The following is a 25,937-nucleotide window of genomic DNA, read 5'->3' as shown; positions in this document are numbered from 1 at the left end:
CTTAGTCATTATAACATACTCATTGGTAGATATTATTCTATTTATAAACTTCCGTTCTTGTTTTTAAATGATGAATTAGGAAAAATACAAACTCAACACACACATACTTGTTATGAATAGTTGCAGCATGGTGTTTTCCCAATGAGAATGCTTTTATATATACATAAAGGATGATTGAATTAATCTTAAAGGCTCAATTGAGTTCAGATTTTTAAAGTTATAATTCAGGGATTAGTCATGATTTTCGAGCAACTCTATAAGCTTTGTCACATTTCCTCTTCTATCTATAGATAAGGAAGTCACCTGATCAGGGATGTGGTAGGCATGACTAGTAAACTGCCCTCCTCCTTTCCTCAGAACTTTGATGTGGCTTCAGAATCTTTCTAACAGTTGATGCCGGGAAAATACTACTATGGGATCAGAGTTGGCAGCTGAGATAAAAAATGTTTCTTATCTCCACTATAACTGGATCCTTTCCCTTCCCCTGTATTGAAGCTCTGACATCTTAAAGTATTTAATAATTTATATGTACCACAATTCTTCCTGATATCCCATACTGCATTCAACAAACTTCTAATTTTTGTGTTCTCACTGACATGAAGATCATTAGCACATAAGATAATTTTTCATATACATGCACCAACTTGTCAACGATCATAATAGTAATACAAACTGGTCTGAAACAAATTTTTCTTTCTCATCATTGTAGATGCTACATGTTCACTGTGGTGGCTTTCATCTTTTCCTTGGAAATCATGCAAAACCACAGCTTTGTAACTGAGTTTGTACTCTTGGGGCTCTCACAGAATCCAAATGTGCAGAAAACAATATTTGTTGTATTCTTGTTCATTTACATTGCAACTGTTGGGGGCAACTTGTTAATTGTGGTGATCATCAGTAGCAGCCCAGCACTCTGGGGCTCCCCCATGTACTTCTTCCTGGCTTTTCTGTCCTTCCTGGATGCATGCTTCTCCTCTGTCATTGCCCCAAAAATGATTGTGGACTCTCTCCATGAAAGGAAAACCATTTCCTTCAAAGGCTGCATGACCCAGATCTTTGCTGAACACTTCTTTGCTGGGGTGGAGGTGATTGTCCTCAGTGCCATGGCCTATGACTGCTATGTGGCCATCTGCAAGCCCTTGTACTATTCTTCCATCATGAACCACAGACTCTGTGTCCTTCTGATGGCGGTAGCCTGGACAGGGGGTTTCGTTCATTCCATGATACAGATTCTCTTCACTTTCCAGCTGCACTTCTGTGGCCCCAATGTCATCGATCACTTCATGTGTGACTTGTATCCATTGCTGGAACTTGCCTGCACTGACACTCACATCTTTGGGCTTTTGGTAGTCACCAACAGTGGGTTTATCTGTATGCTAATCTTCTCCTTGTTGCTTGTCTCCTATGGGGTCATCCTGCTGTCTCTGAGAACCCATAGCTCTGAAGGGCAGCAGAAAGCCCTCTCCACCTGTGGATCTCACATTGCTGTTGTGATTTTATTCTTTGTCCCATGCATATTTGTGTATGCACGACCTCCATCTGCTTTGTCCTTTGACAAAATGGTAGCCATATTTTACACCATCTTAACTCCCTTACTCAATCCTTTGATTTACACGTTCAGAAATAAGGAAGTGAAAAGTGCCATGAGGAAAATGTGGACCAGAATAATGGTGGTTTCTAATGAAAAATAAAATGTTAAACTTTTAGAAAATTTTAAAGTAAGTGTAAACGTTGTCAAACTTTCTTAGACAAAAACTTTGTGTCAAACTTATTTGATAGGTAGTAAGTCATCCAATGCTTCCCTGATAGCTCAGCTGGTTTAAGAATCCTCCTGTAAGCCTGGAGAACCAGGTTCGATTTCTGAGTCAGGAAGATCCACTGAAGAAGGGATAGGCTACCCACTGCAGTATTCTTGGGCTTCCCTAGTGGCTCAGCTGGTAAACAATATGCCAGGAATGTGGGCAAGAGGTCATCCAATAACAGACCATTAACATGGGGCCTGGGAAATAAAGCTTTCTCTCAGATCACTTATGAACTCTAATATGGCAACTCCGTTTCCTTATATGTAAATTTAAAAATAATTGGAATCTATTTTTTTTTTTTAAGAGAACCATTACTGATCAGTTCACTTGCAACTCATTTGATGGTTTATAAAATTCCTGGAGGGAAGAAAGAAAATATCTTACAAATTAGAAACAGGAGCTTACTCAAGCTATCCCAGATGAAAAGAAGTGTATATTTAGGATGCTGATTTTAGTGACTGATGAAAATCAGGACACAGGAATAGAAGAGACCAGCACAATCACAAAACTTCCACTGTAGGGGTTCCTCCAGCACAGGTTTATAAATAGCAAATCCCATCCTGGATTTCAAGGATCCCTTCCCTATCTACTCTTAGAGAACGCATAAATTTCTGATATATCATATAAATTATTTATTATTGCTTTACATTACTATATTGCTATACATTACTATACACATTGTGTTAAAATTAAAGCAATTTAGATTCATCTTTGAGAGATGTGTATTCTAGTCTCAGTTCTGTTACTAATTAGCTGTCTGAACTTGGTGATTTATTTCACTTCTCTGACCCAGAATTCTTTTGTTTAGGGTAGATTAATGAAATATATATATATATATATATTTCTTTTGCATATTCTCTGAGTCAGAGATTCTTCCTTTTCATGTTTTATATTTTGGTATTTAGAGAAACTTTTTAGAAGTAGGTCTTCATATGCCCATTTAATTAATGGGTGGACTAAGGGTCAAAGACTTTAAAGTGAAAGTGAAAGTGAGTCACTCAGTCGTGTCTGACTTTTTGTGACCACATGGACTGTAGACCACCAAACCCCTCTGTCCATGGGATTCTCCAGGCAAGAATACTGGAGTGCGTAGCCATTCTCTTCTCCAGGGGATCTTCCTGACCCAGGAATGGAACCTGGTTTTCTAGTGCTGCAGGCAGGTTCTTTACCATCTGAGTCACCAGGGAAGCCCCAAGACTTTAAGGAACACGTCAAAAATCTTCCTCAGGATTCTTCCAGTCTATTTGTTAAAAAAAAAAAAAAAAGGCCATGTGTTGGAATGTGATTTTTCCCTACAAAGTTTCTTTGAGCTGCTTGGACTTGCTGGTTGCCATTAGACCCTTTAGCAAAAGTGCAAAGCATGGTGCAATCTATTCATGGCATTCTCTCACCTCAGTTGCTGTCTGCTTTCACCTATACATACCCTGGGCCTCTCACTTCATACTTATTGAAGATACCTAGCAGGCAATGTCAGACCTTATAGGTAATTCTCAGACCACAGTGCTGGTTGTAATATGATCTCCCAGGTAGGAAAGTAACATTTTGATGTAATCTAGTCTGTGTTTAATACTTTGTGCTGTGCTATGCTTAGTCCCTCAGTCATGTCCAACTCTTTGCAACCCCAGAGACTGTAGCCCTCCAAGCTCCTCTGTTCATAGGATTCCCTAGGCAAGAATACTGGAGTGAGTTGCCATGCCCCTCCTCCAGGGGATATTCCCAACCCAGGGATCGAACCCAGATCTCCTGCTTTATAGGCAGATTATATACCATATGAACCACTAGGGAAGCCCAAGAATAGAGGAGTGGTGGGCCTAGCCCTTCTCCAGGGGGCCTTCCCAATTCAGGAATTGCACTAGGGTCTCCTGCATTGCAGGCAGATTCTTTACTAGCTGGGCTACCAGCGAAGACCCTTTCATACCTCACAACCCTTCAGAAGCAAATATCTAGCTCTGTATTTTTAAGAGGAAGAACATCTATCTTGATAAATAAAATACATGAGACAAGTATTCAAGTTTCTTTCTCTTTTACTTCTTTCCTGTCTCCCTCTATAAATTGATTTAAAAAACATGAATAGGATTAGAAATGGAAGGTTTGAACATCAATAATGTTAAATTAAATAAATATTGATTATTGTTGTTGTTCAGTCCTCAAGTCTGACTCTTTTTTTAAAAATTTATTTATTTACTTATTTATTTTTAATTAATTTATTTTTTTTATTTTACTTTACAATTCTGTATTGGTTTTGCCATACATTGACATGAATCCACCACGGGTGTACATGCGTTCCCAAACCTGAACCGGGCGGGGGCCCCGCCCCCCCACAACATCTCTCTGGGTCATCCCCACATACCAGCCCCAAGCGTGCCATATCCTGCATCAGACATAGACTGGCAATTCGATTCTTACATGATATTATACATGTTTCAATATCATTCTCCCAAGTCATCTCACCCTCTCCCTCTCCCACTGAGTCCAAAAGTCCGTTATACACATCTGTGTCTTTTTTGCTGTCCTGCATACAGGGTCATCATTGCCATCTTTCTAAATTCCATATATATGTGTTAGTATACTGTATTGGTGTTTTTCTTTCTGGCTTACTTCACTCTGTATAATTGGCTCCAGTTTCATCCATCTCATCAGAACTGATTCAGATGTATTCTTTTTAACGGCTGAGTAATACTCCATTGTGTATATGTACCACAGCTTTCTTATCCATTCATCTGCTGATGGACATCTAGGTTGTTTCCATGTCCTGGCTATTATAAACAATGCTGCGATGAACATTGGGGTACATGTGTCTCTTTCAATTCTGGTTTCCTCAGTGTGTATGCCCAGTAGTGGGATTGCTGGGTCATAAGGTAGTTCTATTTGCAAATTTTTAAGGAATCTCCACACTGTTCTCCATAGTGGCTGTACTAGTTTGCATTCCCACCAACAGTGTAGGAGGGTTCCCTTCTCTCCACACCCTCTCCAGCGTTTATTGCTTGCAGATTTTTGGATCCCAGACATTCTGACTGGTGTGAAGTGGTACCTCATTGTGGTCTTGATTTGCATTTCTCTAATAATGAGTGATGTTGAGCATCTTTTCATGTGTTTGTTAGCCATCCGTATGTCTTCTTTGGAGAAATGTCTATTTAGTTCTTTGGCCCATTTTTTGATTGGGTCGTTTATTTTTCTGGAATTGAGCTGCAGGAGTTGCTTGTATATTTTTGAGATTAGTTGTTTGTCAGTTGCTTCATTTGCTATTATTTTCTCCCATTCGGAAGGCTGTCTTTTCACTTTGCTTATATTTTCCTTTGTTGTGCAGAAGCTTTTAATTTTAATTAGGTCCCATTGGTTTATTTTTGCTTTTATTTCCAGAATTCTGGGGGGTGGATCATAGAGGATCCTGCTGTGGTTTATGTCGGAGAGTGTTTTGCCTATGTTCTCCTCTAGGAGTTTTATAGTTTCTGGTCCTACATTTAGATCTTTAATCCATTTTGAGTTTATCTTTGTGTGCGGTGTTAGAAAGTGATCTAGTTTCATTCTTTTACAAGTGGTTGACCAGTTTTCCCAGCACCACTTGTTAAAGAGATTGTCTTTACTCCATTGTATATTCTTGCCTCCTTTGTCAAAGATAAGGTGTTCATATGTGTGTGGATTTATCTCTGTGCTTTCTATTTTGTTCCATTGATCTATATTTCTGTCTTTGTGCCAGGCCCATCCTGAAGTCAGGCAGGTTGATTCCTCCAGTTCCATTCTTATTTCTCAAGATTGCTTTGGCTATTCATGGTTTTTTGTATTTCCATACAAATCTTGAAATTATTTGTTCTAGTTCTGTGAAAAATATCGCTGGAAGCTTGATAGGGATTGCATTGAATTTGTAAATTGCTTTGGGTAGTATACTCATTTTCACTATATTGATTCTTCCGATCCATGAGCATGGTATATTTCTCCATCTATTAGTGTCCTCTTTGATTTCTTTCATCAGTGTTTTATAGTTTTCTATATATAGGTCTTTAGTTTCTTTAGGTAGATATATTCCTAAGTATTTTATTCTTTTTGTTGCAATGGTGAATGGAATTGTTTCCTTAATTTCTTTTTCTACTTTCTCATTATTAGTGTATAGGAATGCAAGGGATTTCTGTGTGTTGATTTTATATCCTGCAACTTTACTATATTCATTAATTAGCTCTAGTAATTTTCTGGTAGAGTCTTTAGGGTTTTCTATGTAGAGGATCATGTCATCTGCAAACAGTGAGAGTTTTACTTCTTCTTTTCCAATTTGGATTCCTTTTATTTATTTTTCTTCTCTGATTGCTGTGGCTAAAACTTCCAGAACTATGTTGAATAGTAGTGGTGAAAGTGGGCACCCTTGTCTTGTTCCTGACTTTAGGGGAAATGCTTTCAATTTTTCACCATTGAGGATAATGTTTGCTGTGGGTTTGTCATATATAGCTTTTATTATGTTGAGGTATGTTCCTTCTATTCCTGCTTTCTGGAGAGTTTTTATCATAAATGGATGTTGACTTTTGTCAAAGGCCTTCTCTGCATCTATTGAGATAATCATATGGCTTTTATTTTTCAATTTGTTAATGTGGTGAATTACATTGATTTGCGGATGTTGAAGAATCCTTGCATCCCTGGGATAAAGCCCACTTGGTCATGGTGTACAATCTTTTTAATGTGTTGTTGGATTCTGATTGCTATAATTTTGTTGAGGATTTTTGCATCTATGTTCATCAGTGATATTGGCCTGTAGTTTTCTTTTTTTGTAATATCTTTGCAAGGTTTTGGTACTAGGGTGATGGTGGCCTCATAGAATGGGTTTGGAAGTTTCCCTTCTTCTGCAATTTTCTGGAAGAGTTTGAGTAGGATAGGTGTTAACTCTTCTCGATATTTTTGGTAGAATTCAGCTGTGAAGCCGCCTGGACCTGGGCTTTTGTTTGCTGGAAGATTTCTGATTACAGTTTCAATTTCCGTGCTTGTGATGGGTCTGTTAAGATTATCTATTTCTTCCTGGTTCAGTTTTGGAAAATTGTACTTTTCTAAGAATTTGTCCATTTCTTCCACGTTGTCCATTTTATTGGCATATAACTGCTGATAGTAGTCTCTTATGATCCTTTGTATTTCTGTGTTATCTGTTGTGATCTCTCCATTTTCATTTCTAATTTTATTGATTTGATTTTTCTCTCTTTGCTTCTTGATGAGTCTGGCTAATGGTCTGTCAATTTTATTTATCCTTTTAAAGAACCAGCTTTTGGCTTTGTTGATTTTTGCTATGGTCTCTTTTGTTTCTTTTGCATTGATTTCTGCCCTAATTTTTAAGATTTCTTTCCTTCTGCTAACTCTGGGGTTCTCCAATTCTTCCTTTTCTAGTTGCTTTAGGTGTAGAGTTAGGTTATTTATTTGACTTTTTTCTTGTTTCTTGACGTATGCCTGTATTGCTATGAACTTTCCTCTTAGCACTGCTTTTATAGTGTCCAACAGGTTTTGGGTTGTTGTGTTTTCATTTTCATTAGTTTCTATGCATATTTTGATTTCTTTTTTGATTTCTTCTGTGATTTGTTGGTTATTCAGAAGTGTGTTGTTCAGCCTCCATATGTTGCAATTTTTAATAGTTTTCCTCCTGTAATTGAGATCTAATCTTAGTACATTATGGTCAGAAAAGTTGCTTGGAATGATTTTGATTTTTTTGAATTTATCAAGGTTATATTTATGGCCCAGGATGTGATCTATCCTGGAGAAGCTTCCATGAGCACTTGAGAAAAAGTTGAAATTCATTGTTTTGGGGTGAAATGTCCTATAGATATCAATTAGGTCTAACTGGTCTATTGTATCATTTAAAGTTTGCATTTCTTTGTTAATTTTCTGTTTAGTTGATCTATCCATAGGTGTGATTGGGGTATTAAAGTCTCCCACTATTATTGTGTTATTGTTAATTTCCCCTTTCATACTTGTTAGCATTTGTCCTACATATTGCGGTGTTACTATATTGGGTGCATATTTATTTATAATTGTTATATCTTCTTCTTGGATTGATCCTTTGATCATTAGGTAGTGGCCTTCTTTGTCTCTTTTCACAGTCTTTGTTTTAAAGTCTATTTTATCGGATATGAGTATTGCCACTCCTGCTTTCTTTTGGTCTCTATTTGCATGGAATATCTTTTTCCAACCCTTCACTTTCAGTCTGTATGTGTCCCTTGTTTTGAGGTGGGTCTCTTGTAAGCAGCATATAGAGGGTTCTTGTTTTTGTATCCATTCGGCCAGTCTTTGCCTTTTGGTTGGGGCATTCAATCCATTTATGTTTAAGGTAATTATTGATAAGTATGATCCTGTTGCCTTTTACTTTATTATTTTGGGTTCGGGTTTATACTCCCTTTTTGTGTTTCCTTTCTAGAGAATATCCTTTAGAATTTGTTGGAGAGTTGGTTTGGTGGTGCTGTATTCTCTCAGCTTTTGCTTGTCTGTAAAGCTTTTGATTTCTCCTTAATATTTGAATGAGATCCTTACTGGGCACAGAAATCTGGGCTGTGGTTTATTTTCTTTCATCACTTTAAGTATGTCTTGCCATTCCCTCCTGGCCTGAGGAGTTTCTATTGAGAGATCAGCTGTTATCCTTATGGGAATCCCCTTATGTGTTATTTGTTGTTTTTCCCTTGCTGCTTTTAATAGTTGTTCTTTGTGTATGATCTTTGTTAATTTGATTAATATGTGTCTTGGGGTGTTTCGCCTTGGGTTTATCCTATTTGGAACTCTCTGGGTTTCTTGGACTTGGGTGATTATTTCCTTCCCCATTTTAGGGAAGTTTTCAACTATTATCTCCTCAAGGATTTTCTCATGGTCTTTCTTTTTGTCTTCTTCTTCTGGGACTCCTATAATTCAAATGTTGGAGCGTTTCATATTGTCCTGGAGGTCTCTGAGATTGTCCTCATTTCTTTTAATTCGTTTTTCTTTTTTTCTCTCTGATTCATTTATTTCTACCATTCTATCTTCTATTTCACTAATCCTATCTTCTACCTCCGTTATTCTACTATTTGTTGCCTCCAGAGTGTTTCTGATCTCATTTATTGCATTATTCATTGTATATTTACTCTTTTTTATTTCTTCTAGGTCCTTGTTAAACCTTTCTTGCATCTTTTCAATCCTTGTCTCTAGGCTATTTATCTGTGATTCCATTTTGATTTCAAGATTTTGGATCATTTTCACTATCAATATTTGGAATTCTTTCTCAGGTAGATTCCCTATCTCTTCCTCTTTTGTTTGGTTTGGTGGGCCTGTCTCCTGTTCCTTTACCTGCTGAGTATTCCTCTGTGTCTTCATCTTGGTTATATTGCTGCGTTTGGGGTGGCCTTTTTATATTCTGGGAATTTGTGTAGTTCTCTTTATTGTGGAGCTTCCTCACTGTGGGTGGGGTTGTATCAGTGGCTTATCAAGGTTTCCTGGTTAGGGAGGCTTGTGTTGGAGGTCCGGTGGGTGGAGCTGGGTTTCTTCTCTCTGGAGTGCAGTGGAGTGACCAGTAATGGGTTGTGAGACGTCTAAAGTTTTGGAGTAACTTTGAGCTGCCTGTATATTGAAGCTCAGGGGTGTGTTCCTGTGTTGCTGGAGAATTTGTGTGATATGTCTTGTTCTGGAACTTGTTGGCCCTTGGGTGGAGCTTTGTTTCAGTGTAGGTATGTAGGCATTTGATGAGCTCCTATTGCTTAATGTTCCCTGAATTCAGGAATTCTCTGATGTTCTCAAGCTTTGGACTTAAGCCTCCTGCTTCTGGTTTTTGGTTTTATTTTTACAGTGGTCTCTAGACTTCTCCATCTATACAGCACCAATGATAAAACATCTAGGTTAAAGATGAAAGGTTTCTCCACATTGAGGGACACCCAGAGAGGTTCACTGGGTTACATGGAGAAGAGAAAAGGGAGGGGGTAGTTAGAGGTGACTGGAATGAGATGCAGTGAGATCAAAAGAGGAGAGAGCAAGCTAGTCAATAGTCACTTCCTTATGTGCGCTCCATAGTCTGGACTGCTCAGAGGTATTCACGGAGTTATACAGGGAAGATGAGAGGGAGGAAGTAGACAGAGGTAGCCAGGAGGGTAAGAGAGAGTAATGAAAAGGAGAGAGACAAGTCCAGCCAGTAATCAGTTCTTTAGGTGTTCTCCACCATCTAGAACACACAGAGAATCACAGAGTTGGATATAGAAGAGATGGGGTGGGGGAGGGGTGACAGAGGCCCCCTGGTGGAGAAAAAGGAGAGTCCAAAAGGAGGAGAGAGTGGTCAAGCCAGTAAACTCGCTGTCAGGTAAAATTGGGTTTTGAAATTTACAAAATTGATAACAAAAACTGAAAAGCAAAGATTAAAAAACTTAGAGTAGAGGTTGGATTTTCAAAAATACAATATTAAAGAGAAGAAGCAGAAGGAAGAAAGAAAAAAAGAAAAAAGAAAAAAATAATAAGAAAAAATAATAAGAAAAAAAGAAAAAAAACCACAAGATTAAAAAAGAAATACCAACAACAACCACACAAAAACTATATATGGTGTTTCCCTTAAAAAAGTAGAGTCTTTTTTTTTAAAGTAATAGTAGGTTATAGAAATTAAAAATAAGAGGAGAAATAGAAGACTTAACACTTAAAAAAAGTTAGAAAAAGAAAAAGAAAAAAAAATAAGGAATGATTGTAAAAATAGTGAAGATATATCTGGCCCTTTTCTGATGTTATGGGCCATAAGGGGTCACTTCCAAGGCGGTTCCCTCTGTTTGACTTCTTCTGTTTGCTGGTCTCTTCAGTGTCTGAGTTCTGTCCTGACACAGGAGGGCGGTGGTGGACACTTTTTTTTTTTTTTTTTTAGGCTCACTAGTTCAGACCCGCTGTGGGGAGGGGGGGATGCTGCAAACAAATAGCACTGTCGTGGGCACACAGCGTCTCAGTCCCACTGGACCTGTCCCCCGCCACGGCGAACAAACCGCTCCGGCTCCACGGTGCTCAGCCGGGAAACGTCCGAGGCCGGCCCCAGGCTGCGCGCACCTCCCCGGTCCAAGCCGCTCAGGTTTGGCACCCAGGTGGCCCTCAGAGGCACAGACTTGTTTGGGACTGCGCTCTGTGCCCCTCCCAGGTCCGAGCAGCTCAGGAGCTTGGCGAGCACGGTCGTCGCAACTTGTCCCCTTCTCTGTCTCTAGTGCTCAGTTTTCTGGGTGTACTGCTGGCGCTCCCTGTGAGGCGGATGGTGACTGTCCTGCTCCCCCTGAAGTCTCAGCAAAGAAGTCTGCCTGCAGTTTGGTAGGTAAAGTCTCTCCGGGGCTGCGATTGCCCCTTTCCAGTCCTTACAGCTCTGGCTTCCTGTCCCCGGCGGGGGATGGTCTGCAGCCAGCTATTTCCGTTCCGTCCTTTGTTCTGTGCGCGGTCCTGGCGGCGTTTTATGTTCCAGCTTTTTGCGTGGTAGCTATCCCCCAGTCTGGTTTGCTAGCCCAGGTTTGATCGCTCTGGTTACGCGTGGGGCATTTCTGCCTGCTTCTTACGGAGCACGGCAGCCCACGCCTCTGCACTTCCCTGCCCTGCCCCCACTTGCTAGTGACGGATGCAGGCATCTGCGCGGCTTTTCCGCTGGGGGAGTTACTGTTGGGCTTGTAATCTGTTGGTTTTAATTATTTATTTGTTTTTCCTTCCTGTTATGTTGCCCTCTGTGTTTCCAAGGCTCACCACAGACTCGGCAGGGAGAGTGTTTCCTTGTGTTTGGAAACCTCTCTTCTTAGAATTCCCTTCCCGGGACGGGCTTCCCTTCCCAGGACGGGCTTCCCTTCCCAGGAAGGAGCTCTCTCCCCACCTCCTTTGTCTCTTTTCTCGTCTTTTATATTTTTTCCTACTTGTTTTTGAAGACAATGATCTGCTTTTCTGGTTGCCTGATGTCCTCTGCCTGCATTCAGGGGTTGTTTTGTGGAGTTTGCTCCGCATTGAAATGATCTTTTGAGGAATTTGTGAGGGAGAAAGTGGTCTTCCCTTCCTATTCCTCTGCCATCTTAGGACCGCCCCCTATCTTAAGATCAAGTCTGACTCTTTTGTGACTTTTCAGAGTCTGCCAGGCTCCTCTGTCCATGGAATTCCCAGGAAAGAATACTGAAGTGAATTGCCATTTCCTTCTCCAGGAGATCTCTGGAGGCAGAGATTGAACTCACATCTCCAGGACTGGCAGACAGATTCTTTACCACTGACCCATAACTGCCTGTTATAAAGGGAACATAGGAAATTCAAGAGATTGAGAAATTTGCTTAAATTCACATAAAAGGTAAATGGAAAGGCCAGGTCTCAAGTTTATAGTACATATTTCATCTCTGAGCCTTTCATGGGTTTCAAATGTCCTCATGCCTCTAGAAGAGATGGGCTTAAACAAACCTTATGGAGAAGGAAAGAGAATTTCCTCACATCAAATCACATATGCTGAAGTGTAACTAATTGTCCCCCAGGTTTGCTTTTGCTCTTGGACTGTCTGAGCTAGGTAGCTCATTGCATATCCTTTGGGACTGGTTTGGGAAAAATACTTTCCTGGAAGCTCCTGAAGCTGAAGTCTTGTGTTAAGCATTCACATACTTTTGTAGGAGTTACTATAAATATTTGATGCAGTAAAAAGAAAGCACTTAAACTCATGATTTTCCAAAAGATATATTGTGGGAAAAGAGCTGACTTCAGAGGCATTTCTCATTCAGAATGCAGAAATAGTTTTCTACACAAAGCCTCCAAGAAGCAAATTAAGAAATTGGCCCCATTTTTCACATGACTCCTCTCAGCTTCAATAAGAGACCTTGTTCTGTCTAAACAAGTGCTTCTGAGGAGGAACTTGTGAATTATTGCCATATGCAGAGTCCCCTTTTTCCATAAACTCCTTACATCCCATGACCTCTTGTGATAAATCCCAAGATAAATCTTAATGAAGTATAATTTGTGTGTTTTATTCAGGTTTCATATAATTTAACTTTTAAGTAAATTAAAGTTGAAGATGTGCAAAGTATATTTTATTGGAAGTCACCTGTTTGCTCCTAAGAGGTAAGTTTTTTTCATTTTCTCTGAAATATTTTCTTCGAATTGCCTCCTAAAGACCAAGCTCTTAGAATCTTTAGTCAATGTGTCTTCTAACGGATGATGGAGGTCCTGGGGAGTGTTCACACCAATGAAGGGTTATGTTGATCTAGGGTTCCTAGGCTTTCCTTGGAGTTGGCACATAGCTGTACTGCTGCTGCTAAGTCACTCCAGTCGTGTCCAACTATGTGTGAACCCATAGACAGCAGCCCACCAGGCTTCCCTGTCCCTGGGATTCTCCAGGCAAGAACACTGGAGTGGGTTGCCATTTGCTCTTAAATGCATCTCTGCTCACAGAGGGTAGAGTGAACTGGATTGAGGCCAACTTGGTATAAATTTCTCTCTTGGGGATCTTCTTGTTGAAAGTGTAGGTCATTGCTGATGTTTCTAGGATGGAATATAAAATAGAACTGTGCTTTCTACACAGTTGAATTTTCAAGCCCCCTGACAACCCTTTGCTCATAATCAGACTCCCCTTTTGGTTTAGAGGAAAGTGACTGTGTGGTCAGCCAGGAAGAAAGACGCTGAACTGTGGTGAAATTTTGGTTCAGACTACCCTCTCTAATATTTTTGCTCACCTCCCCACTCTGTCTTTCTGTACCCTATGCCTGACTATTGTTTCCCTGGTCTCTGCTCACTCGCTCTCCTCTCTCCTGCTCTAACTTGATTAGTCTGCTTCCTTCCTCTTCTCTATAATCCATTTAGATTCTTTTAGTTTCCTGCTTTGATATTAGCCTCAATATGCAGTTTAATTAACTTGATTTTGGAGTCAGGACAGAAATTTAAGGTATCAATTTGACATCCTTCTCTGATGGCTCAGAATTTCTTTTTTAAGATGCAATCTATGTGATGACTGGGATTTGATATTTTATATGAAATGTGGGTGAGTGCTAGGCTATCTAGGTACATCCTTATCTAGTTATACCCTAACTGCCTTAGTTAAAATACTCTGTATTACAGGTCAAACTTTGTAACTAGAAAAAGACAAACAAATGGCCACAGTTGCCATGCAAAAAATTATGAAAGTCAGATGAAATAATACAAGGGAAAGCTTGTTTGAATGATAAGATTAGATGATAAAAATATTTAATCCAGTATTGCTTTATTCAATAATATGTGTATGGAAACCCACATAGTAATATAGGAGTAGAGAAGATACAGACACATGTCTCCCTGGAGAAAAAAAAAAATTACAGACTTTGGCCCCATATATCATTTAATTGGTTAAAATTTCAACAGGTGAAAGTAAAAATCTAAGGATGAAGGAAGCAAAAATAGTTTCCTCTACCACTAGTACTACTAGTATCATTCTATTACTTCAATTTGGGAGATACCATCTTTATTCTTCCTTATAGTATTTCTGTGCTTTTTAATATTAGTGTCAAATGACCTATTAATTTACTTAAATATGAGTTTTCAGATACTTTTCCTCTTTCTGATTAATCACAAATCCTTCGTGGCATCAGAGATACCAACAAGTCAGTCATCAGATATGTACTAAGAGACTATTCATTATGCAGAGTCAACAGATAGAGCATGGAAAAGTGTCCTTAGCCTCTTCACAACAAGTCGGTGAAGTGGTGGGATGATCCAGGGATGTTTGGAAATACAGACTGAATTCTGTCATAAAGTTCTGAGGGGGTATTGATCCAACCTAATGCATAGATTAAGTCTTTATGTTCCCAAATATTTTCTTTGCTTACTTAAAGCAAAACAAAATAAAATTAGATGCACTGGTTTCAGTGGTCTATTATCTGCCCACAGATTTTCTTTTACAGCTTTCTGATTTAATGAGAGTGCAGTCTTTATGGAGAGAAGATATATTTTTCCTAAAGCAATGCATGCTGTTCTTCTTCTAATGATATTTAATCATTCTCTCCAAACTGCTCCTCTTCTCACAGCAAAGGGCCCCCTGCCTTTTGTCTTCATCTCCTTTTGGAAACCTAATGCACTGAAATTGAACAATCATTAATTTATTCCCCTTTTAAATACTCACCAGAGATTACTGAAACTGTCATTTGGAGTGAGTGAAAGTTGCTGAGTCGTGTTTAGCTCTTTGAGACCCCATGTACTATACAATCCATGGAACTTTCCAGGCCAGAATACTGCAGTAGGTAGCCTTTCTCTTCTCCAGGGTTTCTTCCAAACCCAGGGATCGAATTCAGGTCTACCACATTGCAGGCAGATTCTTTACCAGCTGAGCCACAAGGGAAGCCCAGGAGTACTGGAGTGGGTAGCCTGTCCCTTCTCCAGTGGATCTTCTGATGAAGGAATCAAACCAGGGTCTGCTGCATTGCAGGTGGATTATTACCAACTCAGCAATCAGGGAAGCCATTTTGCAATTATAGTAATTATAACATTTCTAAATTTTTTTAAATTTTATTTTTACTTTGTTTTACTTTACAATACTGTATTGATTTTGCCATACATTGACATGAATCCACCATGGGTGTACATGAGTTCCCCATCCTGAATCCCCCTCCCCCCTCCAACCCCATATCATCTCTCTGGATCATCCCTGTGCACCAGCCCCAAGCATCCTGTATCCTGTATCAAACATAGACTGGCACTTCGTTTCTTACATGATAGTATACATGTTTCAATGCCATTCTCCCAAATCATCCCACCCTCTTCCTCTCCCTCAGAGGCCAAAAGTCCATTCTATACATCTGTGTCTCTTTTGCTGTCTCGCATACAGGGTCATCATTACCATCTTTCTAAATTCCATATATGTGTGTCAGTATACTGTATTGGTGTTTTTCTTTCTGGCTTACTTCACTCTGTATAATCGGCTCCAGTTTCATCCACCTCATTAGAACTGATTCAAATATATTATTTTTAATGGCTGAGTAATACTCCATTGTGTATATGTACCACAGCTTTCTTATCCATTCATCTGCTGATGGACATCTAGGTTGTTTCCATGTCCTGGCTATATTTTAGCTAGACTACAAGGAAACCTAAAATTTTGTTTAGATGTGTAAATTTATTAGAGGTAAGTGGACAATTTGACTTATTGATATGAAAATATTTATTCTATTCAAGGAAACACGTGAGAGGGTAACAGGCAGGAAGGCCAGGAGTCTCCAAATGGAGGAAATAGCCTGCAAGTGTCAGACATTTTTATCTCCCTTAAGCCACAGGAGGAAACAAACTAGCAATATTTTTTTCCTTCTCTATACAAATTTAAAAGGAGGTTTCTCTTTAAATTCTGTGTTGCCATGACACCTGGTTTCACCTGAAGTTAACCAATGCCTTTTTCTTATGGAAATGTTTATCTTAAGCTATGCTAATGTACTATGCATTTACCCCAAACTCTGTCTTCAAGTTGGTTCCGCCTTTTGGGCTCAGAACCTACTTGATAAACCAGTATGTTATACTCCGATATTGTTCCTCTAATCTATGTAAATGACACTATTTGTATGGTGCTCTGCCCTTCTTCAAGATTCAAGTTAATCCTTTTATGGCCCAAGATAAACCATTTGGAGCCAAGATTATCCCAAAATGCATCTTATGGGTGAGGGGCCTGGTGCCATTCTAAGTTTTGAGACATTCCTTTCTTTCATTAACAGACTGCTGGTGACTATATAACATCCAGCTAAAGACTAGCAGGAGGGTACTCTTTCTGCCCCCCTCTGATGCCTATGTCAGAAGCTTTCTCTGTCTCCTTTATACTTTAATAAAACTTTATTACACAAAAGCTCTGAGTGATCAAGCCTCGTCTCTGGCCCCAGATTGAATTCTTCTCCTCCGGGGGCCAAGAATCCTGGCGTCGTAATTCAACAACAACCTTTCACCCAGTATAAACTTACTGGATACTTGGGTTTCAGAGACTCTTGTTGGAAACCTCAGCTTAACATATCAAAACCCATAGCTCCATTTTTTTTCTCATATTTGAACAGTCCAATCAATTTATTCTCCATGGATCTTTCTACTTTTGGCATTAAAATTAATTTGTATTATCAAATAGAATTGTGTGTAATTTTATGTAATTAATGATCTTATGTAGAGGAATGTTACTTCTCCAACTTGGTTGTGAAGAGGTAGAGGACATCTTTCCATTCCCTATCAGCTGACTCTAGATATGAGTAGCTTCTTAGTACATGTTTGATGACTGAGTTGATGCTGTCATTGATGCATTGAAGGACTGATAATTAATCGGAAAGAGAAAAAGTGTCTCAAAATTCATATTAAAGCAAATTAAAAGGTCATTTGACATTTAAGTGAAAAAGCACAGAAATATTATAGAAAGAATAAAGGTGAAATCTCTCAAATTGAAGTAACAGAATAAATGGAAAGGAGAATAATTTTCATAGATTTTAGTGTATAAAATTGAAAAAGCTCATAACTTAAAGGTGTTAACATTTTATTGACAAAAGATTTACATAATTCAAAATGGATAAAATATAAGTAAATATATACACAATATTATGCCCTGTTGCTAATCAAAATGCATGTAATTTTAATTCAGATAATCAAGTAAATATGAGTGCCCCATGTTAGGTTTTTATTAGAAATTCATGCCCTATTGTTATAAATATAGAAATAATGGAAAAATACAATTGGTGCATAAGAAGAGATATTTAACTATATAAATACACACAAGATACTGAAAACACTCACAGAATATGTAAGGAACTAACGTTTTCATCCAGTGAGTGAAATTGGTTAATTATGAATTTTTAACTGTACTTTTCACAGTCTGTAACCTACCATAAATTTTGGAGATTTTATTATGCAAAAATATTCATTCTAGTTTTTCTAAAGCTATTGAAGTAACCAAATTGGAAGATTATTTAGTAGTTGTTAATAATTATGAAATATGCATATTTATGTCAGTAATCTCTGGGACATGTTTTGATGAAATTATTAAAATAACAAAAAGTTGTATAAGAAGAGTTTATTCAAAAGTTGTTCATTAGGATGAAAATTTGTAAACAATTTAAGTCAAGATATGTGATAGAATTTATATTATGAGATTTTGATACATTAATTTATGGTTGCTAAATTAATAATTACAGTATGGATACTCTTTAAAAAATGTGAAAGGCTTTTAGTAATCAAAAATGAAAATTAGAAATTATAAAAATATTATAAGATGATTGAAAATTTATATATGAGTGCCAAAGAATTGATGCTTTTGAACTGTGGTGTTGGAGAAGACTCTTGAGAGTCCCTTGGACTGCAAGGAGATCCAACTAGTCCGTTCTGAAGGAGATCAGCCCTGGGATTTCTTTGGAAGGAATGATGCTAAAGCTGAAACTCCAATACTTTGGCCACCTCCTGCAAAGAGTTGACTCATTGGAAAAGTCTCTGATGATGGGAGGGATTGGGAGCAGGAGGAGAAGGGGATGACAGAGGATGAGATGGCTGGAGGGCATCACAGACTCAATGGACGTGAGTCTGAGTGAACTCCGGGAGTTGGAGATGGACAGGGAGGCCTGGCGTGCTGTAATTCATGGGGTCGCAGAGTCAGACACGACTGAGCGACTGAACTGAACTGAACTGAACTGATGCTTATAAAAAGAATACAATAGAACAATGGGAGATATTTGTATGTTTAAATCCTGAAATATATTTAAAAATTATGTCTTAGATAAAAATTAGAAGAGTACAAACCTCTGGAAAACAGTAGTAGGAGAATCAGATATGGGACAGGGCATTATATGAGTTTTAGAAATATAAGAAATGGCACTTCATATTAGATCCATAGAGTGTGAAGATTAATTTGATGCATTTCTTAATAGCATGGGTAATGGATTATTCAAACATATAATAATTTTTTCTCAAAATGTCAGTTTCAATGATTTACTCAAATATATCATGTGCCCTAATTGGGAATGAAAGTAATAGTATAATTACAACTAGCCTAAAAGTTGGAAAAACATTTTTTTCTTAAAGCTTACTGCCTTATGACCCAGCAATATCACTGCTGGGCATACACACCGAGGAAACCAGAATTGAAAGAGACACCTGTACTCCAATGTTCATCGCAGCACTGTTTATAATAGCCAGGATATGGAAGCAACCTAGATGTCCATCAGCAGATGAATGGATAAGAAAGCTGTGGTACATATACACAATGGAGTATTACTCAGCCATTAAAAAGAGTACATTTGAATCAGTTCTAATGAGGTGGATGAAACTGGAGCCGATTATACAGAGTGAAGTAAGCCAGAAAGAAAAACACCAATACAGTATACTGACACATATATATGGAATTTAGAAAGATGGTAATGATGACCCTGTATGCGAGACAGCAAAAGAGACACAGATGTATAGAATGGACTTTTAGACTCTGAGGGAGAGGAAGAGGGTGGGATGATTTGGGGGAATGGCATTGAAACATGTATACTATCATGTAAGAAACGAAGTGCCAGTCTATGTTTGATACAGGATACAGGATGCTTGGGGCTGGTGCACGGGGATGATCCAGAGAGATGTTATGGGGTGGGAGGTGGGAGGGGTGTTCAGGATTGGGAACTCATGTACTCCTGTGGCTGATTCATGTCAATGTATGGCAAAACCAATACAGTATTGTAAAGCAAAATAAAGTAAAAATAAAAGTTAAAAAAAAAGAAAGACATCTATCATCAGGCAGACTACAATACAGTGATGAAAAATATAGTAAGAAGGAGTTTGATGAAGCCTTCAGGGAATTAAGCACCATGTCATTGGCAAGACTGCTAAGACTCAGATTGTACAAACACTAAATCAAATATCATCCAGAAGGCTGAATAAAATGAGAGTGGTCAAGTTATTAAAAAAAAAAAAAAAAGCTTAATCCAAACATGATTTTGATCAGATCAGAAATAATGAGTGCAACCTGGTTTCCAAATCAAGAAATGTGTTTCTTCAAGAAAGAACCCCCAAAAGTGTTATAAAATTATATAGAATATAAAATTTTATATATAAATGGGTTTTATATATAAAATTCAGTATTTGATATGTATATACATATATGAGCATATATATCATATACACATATATCTATTGGAACCTCTAATTGTCATTTGAAGAAAAGGCATCAAGACATTAAAGTGACCTGATCAATATCATACAACAAAGTCATAAACTCTCAGACTTTGGCAAAGAGCATGGTCATTGAAGGTTCTCTCACACAAATCTTATTCCCTATTCCCTTATTCCCTGGTTAAAGCATGAAAACCAGCATAAAAAAAACATTATTTCATTATTTATTGCAATGCATGAAAACCTTGAGAAATAGTGAGTTATATGTTTTGATGGAGTTATAACTCTAAAAGTTATAATTTCAAGTCCAAATACATTTCTATTGCCAAGTCACGATTTCCCCCACTTCCTTTGCAGATGAACCACTTCTCAGCTATGCCTGTTTTACATTCACCATAACCATGGAGGTGAACAGCAGTGTGAACGAGTTCATTCTGCTTGGGTTAGCACAGAATCTACTAAAGGACAAAGTAGTATTTGTGATCTTCTTGCTTCTATACCTTGCAACTCTGTTGGCAAACTTCTTAATTGTGATGACTATACGAAATAGCCAGATGCTTGGGAGCCCAATGTGCTTTTTCCTTTTCTACTTATCCTTTGCTGATGCCTGTTTTGTGACAACAACTGCCCTTAGGTTGATTGCAGATTCTGTATCTGAGAAGAAAATAATCTACAATGAGTGCATGACCCAGATCTTTGCATTTCACTTCGTTGGGTGCATGGAGATCTTGGTACTTGTCCTCATGTCCATTGATTGCTATGTGGCCACTTGGAAGCCCCTGCGGTACACAGCCATCATGAGCCAGCATGTCTGTGGCACACTGGTGAAACTGGCCTGGGTGGGGGCCTTCATTCTTCAGCACAGATTCTCTTGGTTTTGAGATTACCCTTCTGTGGCCCCAATGTTATTGATACACAATGTTGTGATACGCAACCATTGTTGAAACTTGCCTGCGTTGATACTTATGTCATCAATCTACTCATAGTGTTTAACAGTGGGGCTATATGCATGGTGAGTTTCATACTGCTGCTAATCTCCTATGTTTTCATCTTACGTTCTCTGAATAATCATAGTGCAGAAGGAAGAAAGAAAGCCCCATCTACTTGCACCTCTCATATTATCGTTATTGTGTTATTCTTGTACCGTATATATACACATACACTCGCCCTGTAACTGCATTTTCAGTGGACAAGAATGTGGCTGTGTTTTACACTATTGAGACACCTTTGCTCAACCTCTTGATTTACACTCTGAGGAATGCAGAAGTCAAACAGGCCATGAGAAGGCTATGGTGCAACAAACTCTGACTCGAGATGGCAAAGTGCAGAAGATGCCAATTGCTAATTCTGCCACAGTATAAATAAAACTGGATTGATAGGAAAGGCAAAATGTTCTCATCCCAGTTTGGACAACATAGTTCTCTTCCAGTGGGACCTGTACAAAAATAAGCAGAATCTATGGAGCACAGATCTGTATTTTAACCAACGTCTCATGGAGAGACAGAACATGAAGTGCAATCACAATTGTGGGAGCACAAGACCATTCCTCACTTCTGCCATCTGCTTTGATACTCTTTTGAGGCTCGAGAACCAGATTCTGTTGTTTCTGTAGCTTTATTTTCTTATTTTGAACACTATTTTGTTTGTTTTTCTTTTTCATGTTTCTTATTCAAATTTTATACTCTGTCCTTGATTTCTGTCATCTATTTTGTTGTTAAACCAGTGCTGGCACTACTTTGTATCATATCTTTTCTGGCTCAAGGGTCAGTCCATCAAGTCATTCCCAGAAACATTCTCTCCAAGGAGCATAAATAGCAAATAGTTAAGCTCCTATTTTATGCTTGTCTCCCTCTTGAAACACCCTTAAAAATTGGCCTTTCCTTTGCTTGCGGTGTACAGGGAAATAACTAACTTTCCATTCAAACTAGACAATTCTATTTATAACAAAAATATTTTCTGTATTGATCCATAATTTTAATATATTTTTATAATTTAAATAATTTTAAATTACATAATTTACATAATTTCCAACACAATTTGCAAGTTTCTTTTTTTATTGATGGCAATCATATTGTTTTAATTAATTAGTTTATCTTAATTGAAGGCTAATGACTTTACAATATTGTAGTGGTTTTTGCCATACATTGGCATGAATCAGCACATGTGTCCCCCATCCTGAACCCCCTTCCCACCTCCCTCCCCATCCCATCCCTCAGGTTGTCCCAGTGCACCGGCTTTGAGTGCCCTGTTTCGTGCATCAAACTTGGACTGGTCATCTATTTCACATATGGTAATATACAGGTTTCAATGCTATTCTCTCAAATCATCCCACCCTCACCTTTTCCTGCAGAGTCCAAAAGTCTGTTCTTCATGTCCGTGTCTCTTTTGCTGGGTCACCATGACCATCTTTCCAAACTCCATATATATGGGTCAATATACTGTATTTTTTTTTTCTTTCTAACTTATTTCACTCTATATAATAGGCTCTAGTTTCATCCACCTCATTAGAACTGAGTCAAATGTATTCTTTTTAGTAGCTGAGTAATATTCAATTGTGTATATGTACCACAGCATTCTTAACCATTTGCCTGCTGATGAACATCTAGGTTGCTTCCATGTCCTAGCTATTGTAAAAAGTGCTGCAATGGGGTACATGTGTCTCTTTCATTCTGGTTTCCTTGGTGTGTATGCCCAGTAGAGGGATTGCTGGGTCATATGGCAGTTCTATTTCCATTTTTTTAAGGAATCTCCACACTGTTCTCTATAGTGGCTGTACTAGTTTGCATTCCCAACAACAGTGTAGGAGGTTTCCATTTTCTCTACACCCTCTCCAGCATTTATTGTTTGCAGACTTTTTGATGGCAACCATTCTGATCAGCCTGAGATGGTACCTCATTGTGGTTTTGATTTGCATTTCTCTGATAATGAGTGATGTTGAGCATCTTTTCATGTGTTTGCTAGCCATCTGTATGTCTTCTTTGGAGAAACGTGTGTTTAGTTCTTTGGCTCATTTTTTGATTTTGTCGTTTATTTTGCTGGAATTGAGCTGCATGAGCTGCTCATATATTTTTGAGATTAATTATTTGTCAGTTGCTTCATTTGCTATTATTTTCTCCCATTCTGAAGGCTGTCTTTTCACCTTGCTTAAAGTTTGCTTCATTGTGCAAAAACTTTTAAGATTAATTAGGCCCCATTTGTTTATTTTTGCTTTTATTTCCATTACTCTGGGAAATGGGTCATAGAGGATCCTGCTGTGATTTATGTCAGAGAGTATTTTGCCTTTGTTTTCCTCTATGAGTTTTATAGTTTCTGGTCTTACATTTAGATCTTTAATCCATTTTGAGTTTATTTATTTTTTTAATATGGTGTTAGAAAGTGTTCTGAAGTGAATGAAGTTGCTCAGTCATGTCCGACTCTTTGCAACCCCATGGACTGTAGCCTACCAGGCTCCTCTGTGCCTGGGATTCTCCAGGCAGGAATACTGGAGTGGGTTGCCATTCCCTTCTCCAGGAGATCTTCCCAACCCAAGGATCAAACCTGGGTCTCCCGTATTGCAGGCAGATGCTTTACCATCTGAGCCACCAGGGAAGCTCAAGCATCATTCTTTTACAGGTGGTTGACTACTTTTCTCAGCACCACTTGTTAAAGACATTGTCTTTTCTCCATTGTATATTCTTGTGATGACAATTATAATATACTCTATGAAGTTAAGTGTTAGTCAGCCAGTCATGTCTGACTCTTTGTGACCCCATGGACTGTAGCCTCCAGGCTCCTCTGTCTGTGGAATTCTGCATGCAAGATTTACTGTAGTGGCTTGCCATTTCCTTCTCCAGATCTTCCTGAACCAGGGATCAAACCTGGGTTTCCCACATTGTTGGAAGATTCTTTCCATCTGAACCACTAGGGAAGCCCTACTATAGTCTATAAATGTATCAAGTTAACAGGTTGTACACCTTAAACTTCCACAGTGTCACATGTCTAATATAGTTAAATAAAAAAAGAAAAAAGCCTAGGATCTTTTTAAACGTGCTATCTTACTTTAGGGGAACTAAAATAACCTTGATGTGCAATGGAAGAAATCATAACATGTGAAATTCCTTAAATAAAATTTTATTGACTTCAAATATGTTTGCCTTATGTTTCATGGAACTAAAAAAAAAAAACAAACAAAAAAAAACTACGCTTAAAAACCTGTCTGTAGAACAAAGAGTTTTTGGACATGAGGCACTCACCTTGAAATTTGATGTAGTTTCGTTTTGTATTGTTTCTCCCAAGAAAAAAATGTGGTGTGGTTCTAATCCCCAGTGCCTCAGAATGTGAATTTATCTAGCAATAGTCTTGTGGTGTTAGTGCCTGACAGTCAGTTTTCTGGAGTGTAATGTAAGTGGCTAACATTAAGCTTTTTGTTGTCCAGCTAACCGTTTCAAAGACATCCATCTTCAGCATCAATAGCTACACAACCAGATAAGGAGCCAGACCTCTCCATCCACGTAGTTCACCTTTTACAAAGCCCTGGGTGATCTATACCTGACCATTCACAAGACCCCAAATTTTCCCTCTTGTGATTTAGGCGCACTCTTATGTTTTAAATTCACCAATAAAACGTGAACCCTAGGATACATAGGCACCCCATCCCTGAGGCCAGTGAAGGCAGGATCTCAGATTCTCTTTTTCTCTCCTCAACATCTCTCTCTTTCTCATCTCTATCTCTGTCTGTGTCTCAGCATTTCCCTGTGTGGTCCCAGGCATGCTGCATAGCCTTCATGACCCCTGAGTAATAAACCTTGTTTTTTCAGACTTCTCTGCTGGTTGCTGCTGAGGTGCATCTTGCATTCATAATATGAACCACAAGGGTCCACTTAGTCACAGCGTTGGTTCTGACTGGAAAAATGTCTACTGGGGTTCCCCAGGAGCACCAGGTGCAGAGGATAGCCGGCATTCCTATTTAACAGCATTACTCTCCATTGGCTGAGACGGACATATTTACAGAGGTAGTGAAGTTATATATTTTCCCTATAGAGGTAAAAAGATGATATCATTTTAAGAACTGGTCTAAAATTTTGGGGAGGTTATTTGCTAGGTTAAAGCAGTGCCTAAAAAAGAAAAAAAAAAAGCACAAGAATGTCTTGCAAAATCTCGAGTCAACTGGTCTCGCCATACAGACATAACAAAATGAGAAGGGCTAAATAACTGGATGGTATTTTTCTATTTGAAGTTGATATGAAAAAAAGGTTACATTAGATAAATTTCCCTGGGAAAAGTTTAGTTTCTATATTCCTATGTAAACCTAAAGATCTGCTTGTCTTTTTGATAAATTATCCTAACCTGATAAATTGTTTTTTTGTGTGTGTGCACTTTAGAGTTTATTTTAAAACTCATTTTAAAACTCTATAATGCAAATAAAAACAGTCACCTGAATAATGAGAAGACTTCAAGGAGAAAATGGACAGACAGCTGAATAAAATAAACAATTTCCTGAAGCAATAATGCACATTTCACCTTCTGTTCTCATACTGGATGAAATAAGAATTCCAGGCCTTTGTGAATAACTTAAAATTTCTTCCTTCAGATTCTAAACAAGACTCCACAAGGTAAGAAAGACTAATAGTAAATAGTGGGAACCAGGTTTCACAATTGTGTGACATTTTTTATTGTGTAAGACATTAAACCATATTGAAATAACTCAAAATTACATTCCAGTTCTAGTTGTACCACTAAAACTAAAAATGTGTGATCTCAAGGAAATGAATGAAATGTTCTCAGCATTAGTATCTTCAAATATAATATGAGGATTCCTGTTCTTGTTACCATAAATATTAGATGTGATCCATTAAACTGTGGTTACGTGATCGGAATCCACTGTGGGAGTTTTGAGCAGTGAAGGAATATAATCAGAACAAGATGAAAGAGAATCATATGGGTTAATAACAAGTTGTTATAAGCCAGAATAGAAGTAAGCATACCTGGCAGGAGGCTGCTTCAGTGGCCAGGAAGGAAATGGGGTAGGGAAGATTAAATTTGTAATACATTTTGAAAGTAGAGTCAGCAGAATTTCTTAAAGGTATGAATAAGTCATAGAAGACCAGTAGAAGAGAGAAGAAGCCTATAAGCTTTATTGTCTGA

The 25,937-nt window shown here is 38.3% G+C and overlaps 1 protein-coding gene and 2 pseudogenes across 1 annotated transcript; 2 read left to right on the top strand and 1 right to left on the bottom strand.

Moving 5' to 3' along the window:
• Window positions 1-25,937, bottom strand: part of LOC120882208 — a 933,819-nt pseudogene that overhangs the window by 351,637 nt on the left and 556,245 nt on the right.
• Window positions 753-1,691, top strand: LOC120854737 (olfactory receptor 4C15-like). Its single transcript, XM_040228985.1, has one exon. The coding sequence runs from the start codon at window positions 756-758 to the stop codon at window positions 1,689-1,691; it is 936 nt and encodes a 311-aa protein (XP_040084919.1). The 5' UTR covers window positions 753-755.
• Window positions 20,216-21,122, top strand: LOC120854686 (annotated as a pseudogene).

Source organism: Oryx dammah, unplaced genomic scaffold, assembly GCF_014754425.2.
Source record: "Oryx dammah isolate SB20612 unplaced genomic scaffold, SCBI_Odam_1.1 HiC_scaffold_2, whole genome shotgun sequence".
NCBI classification, from domain to species: Eukaryota; Metazoa; Chordata; class Mammalia; order Artiodactyla; family Bovidae; genus Oryx; species Oryx dammah.
This window is presented reverse-complemented; position numbering and strand designations above follow the sequence as displayed.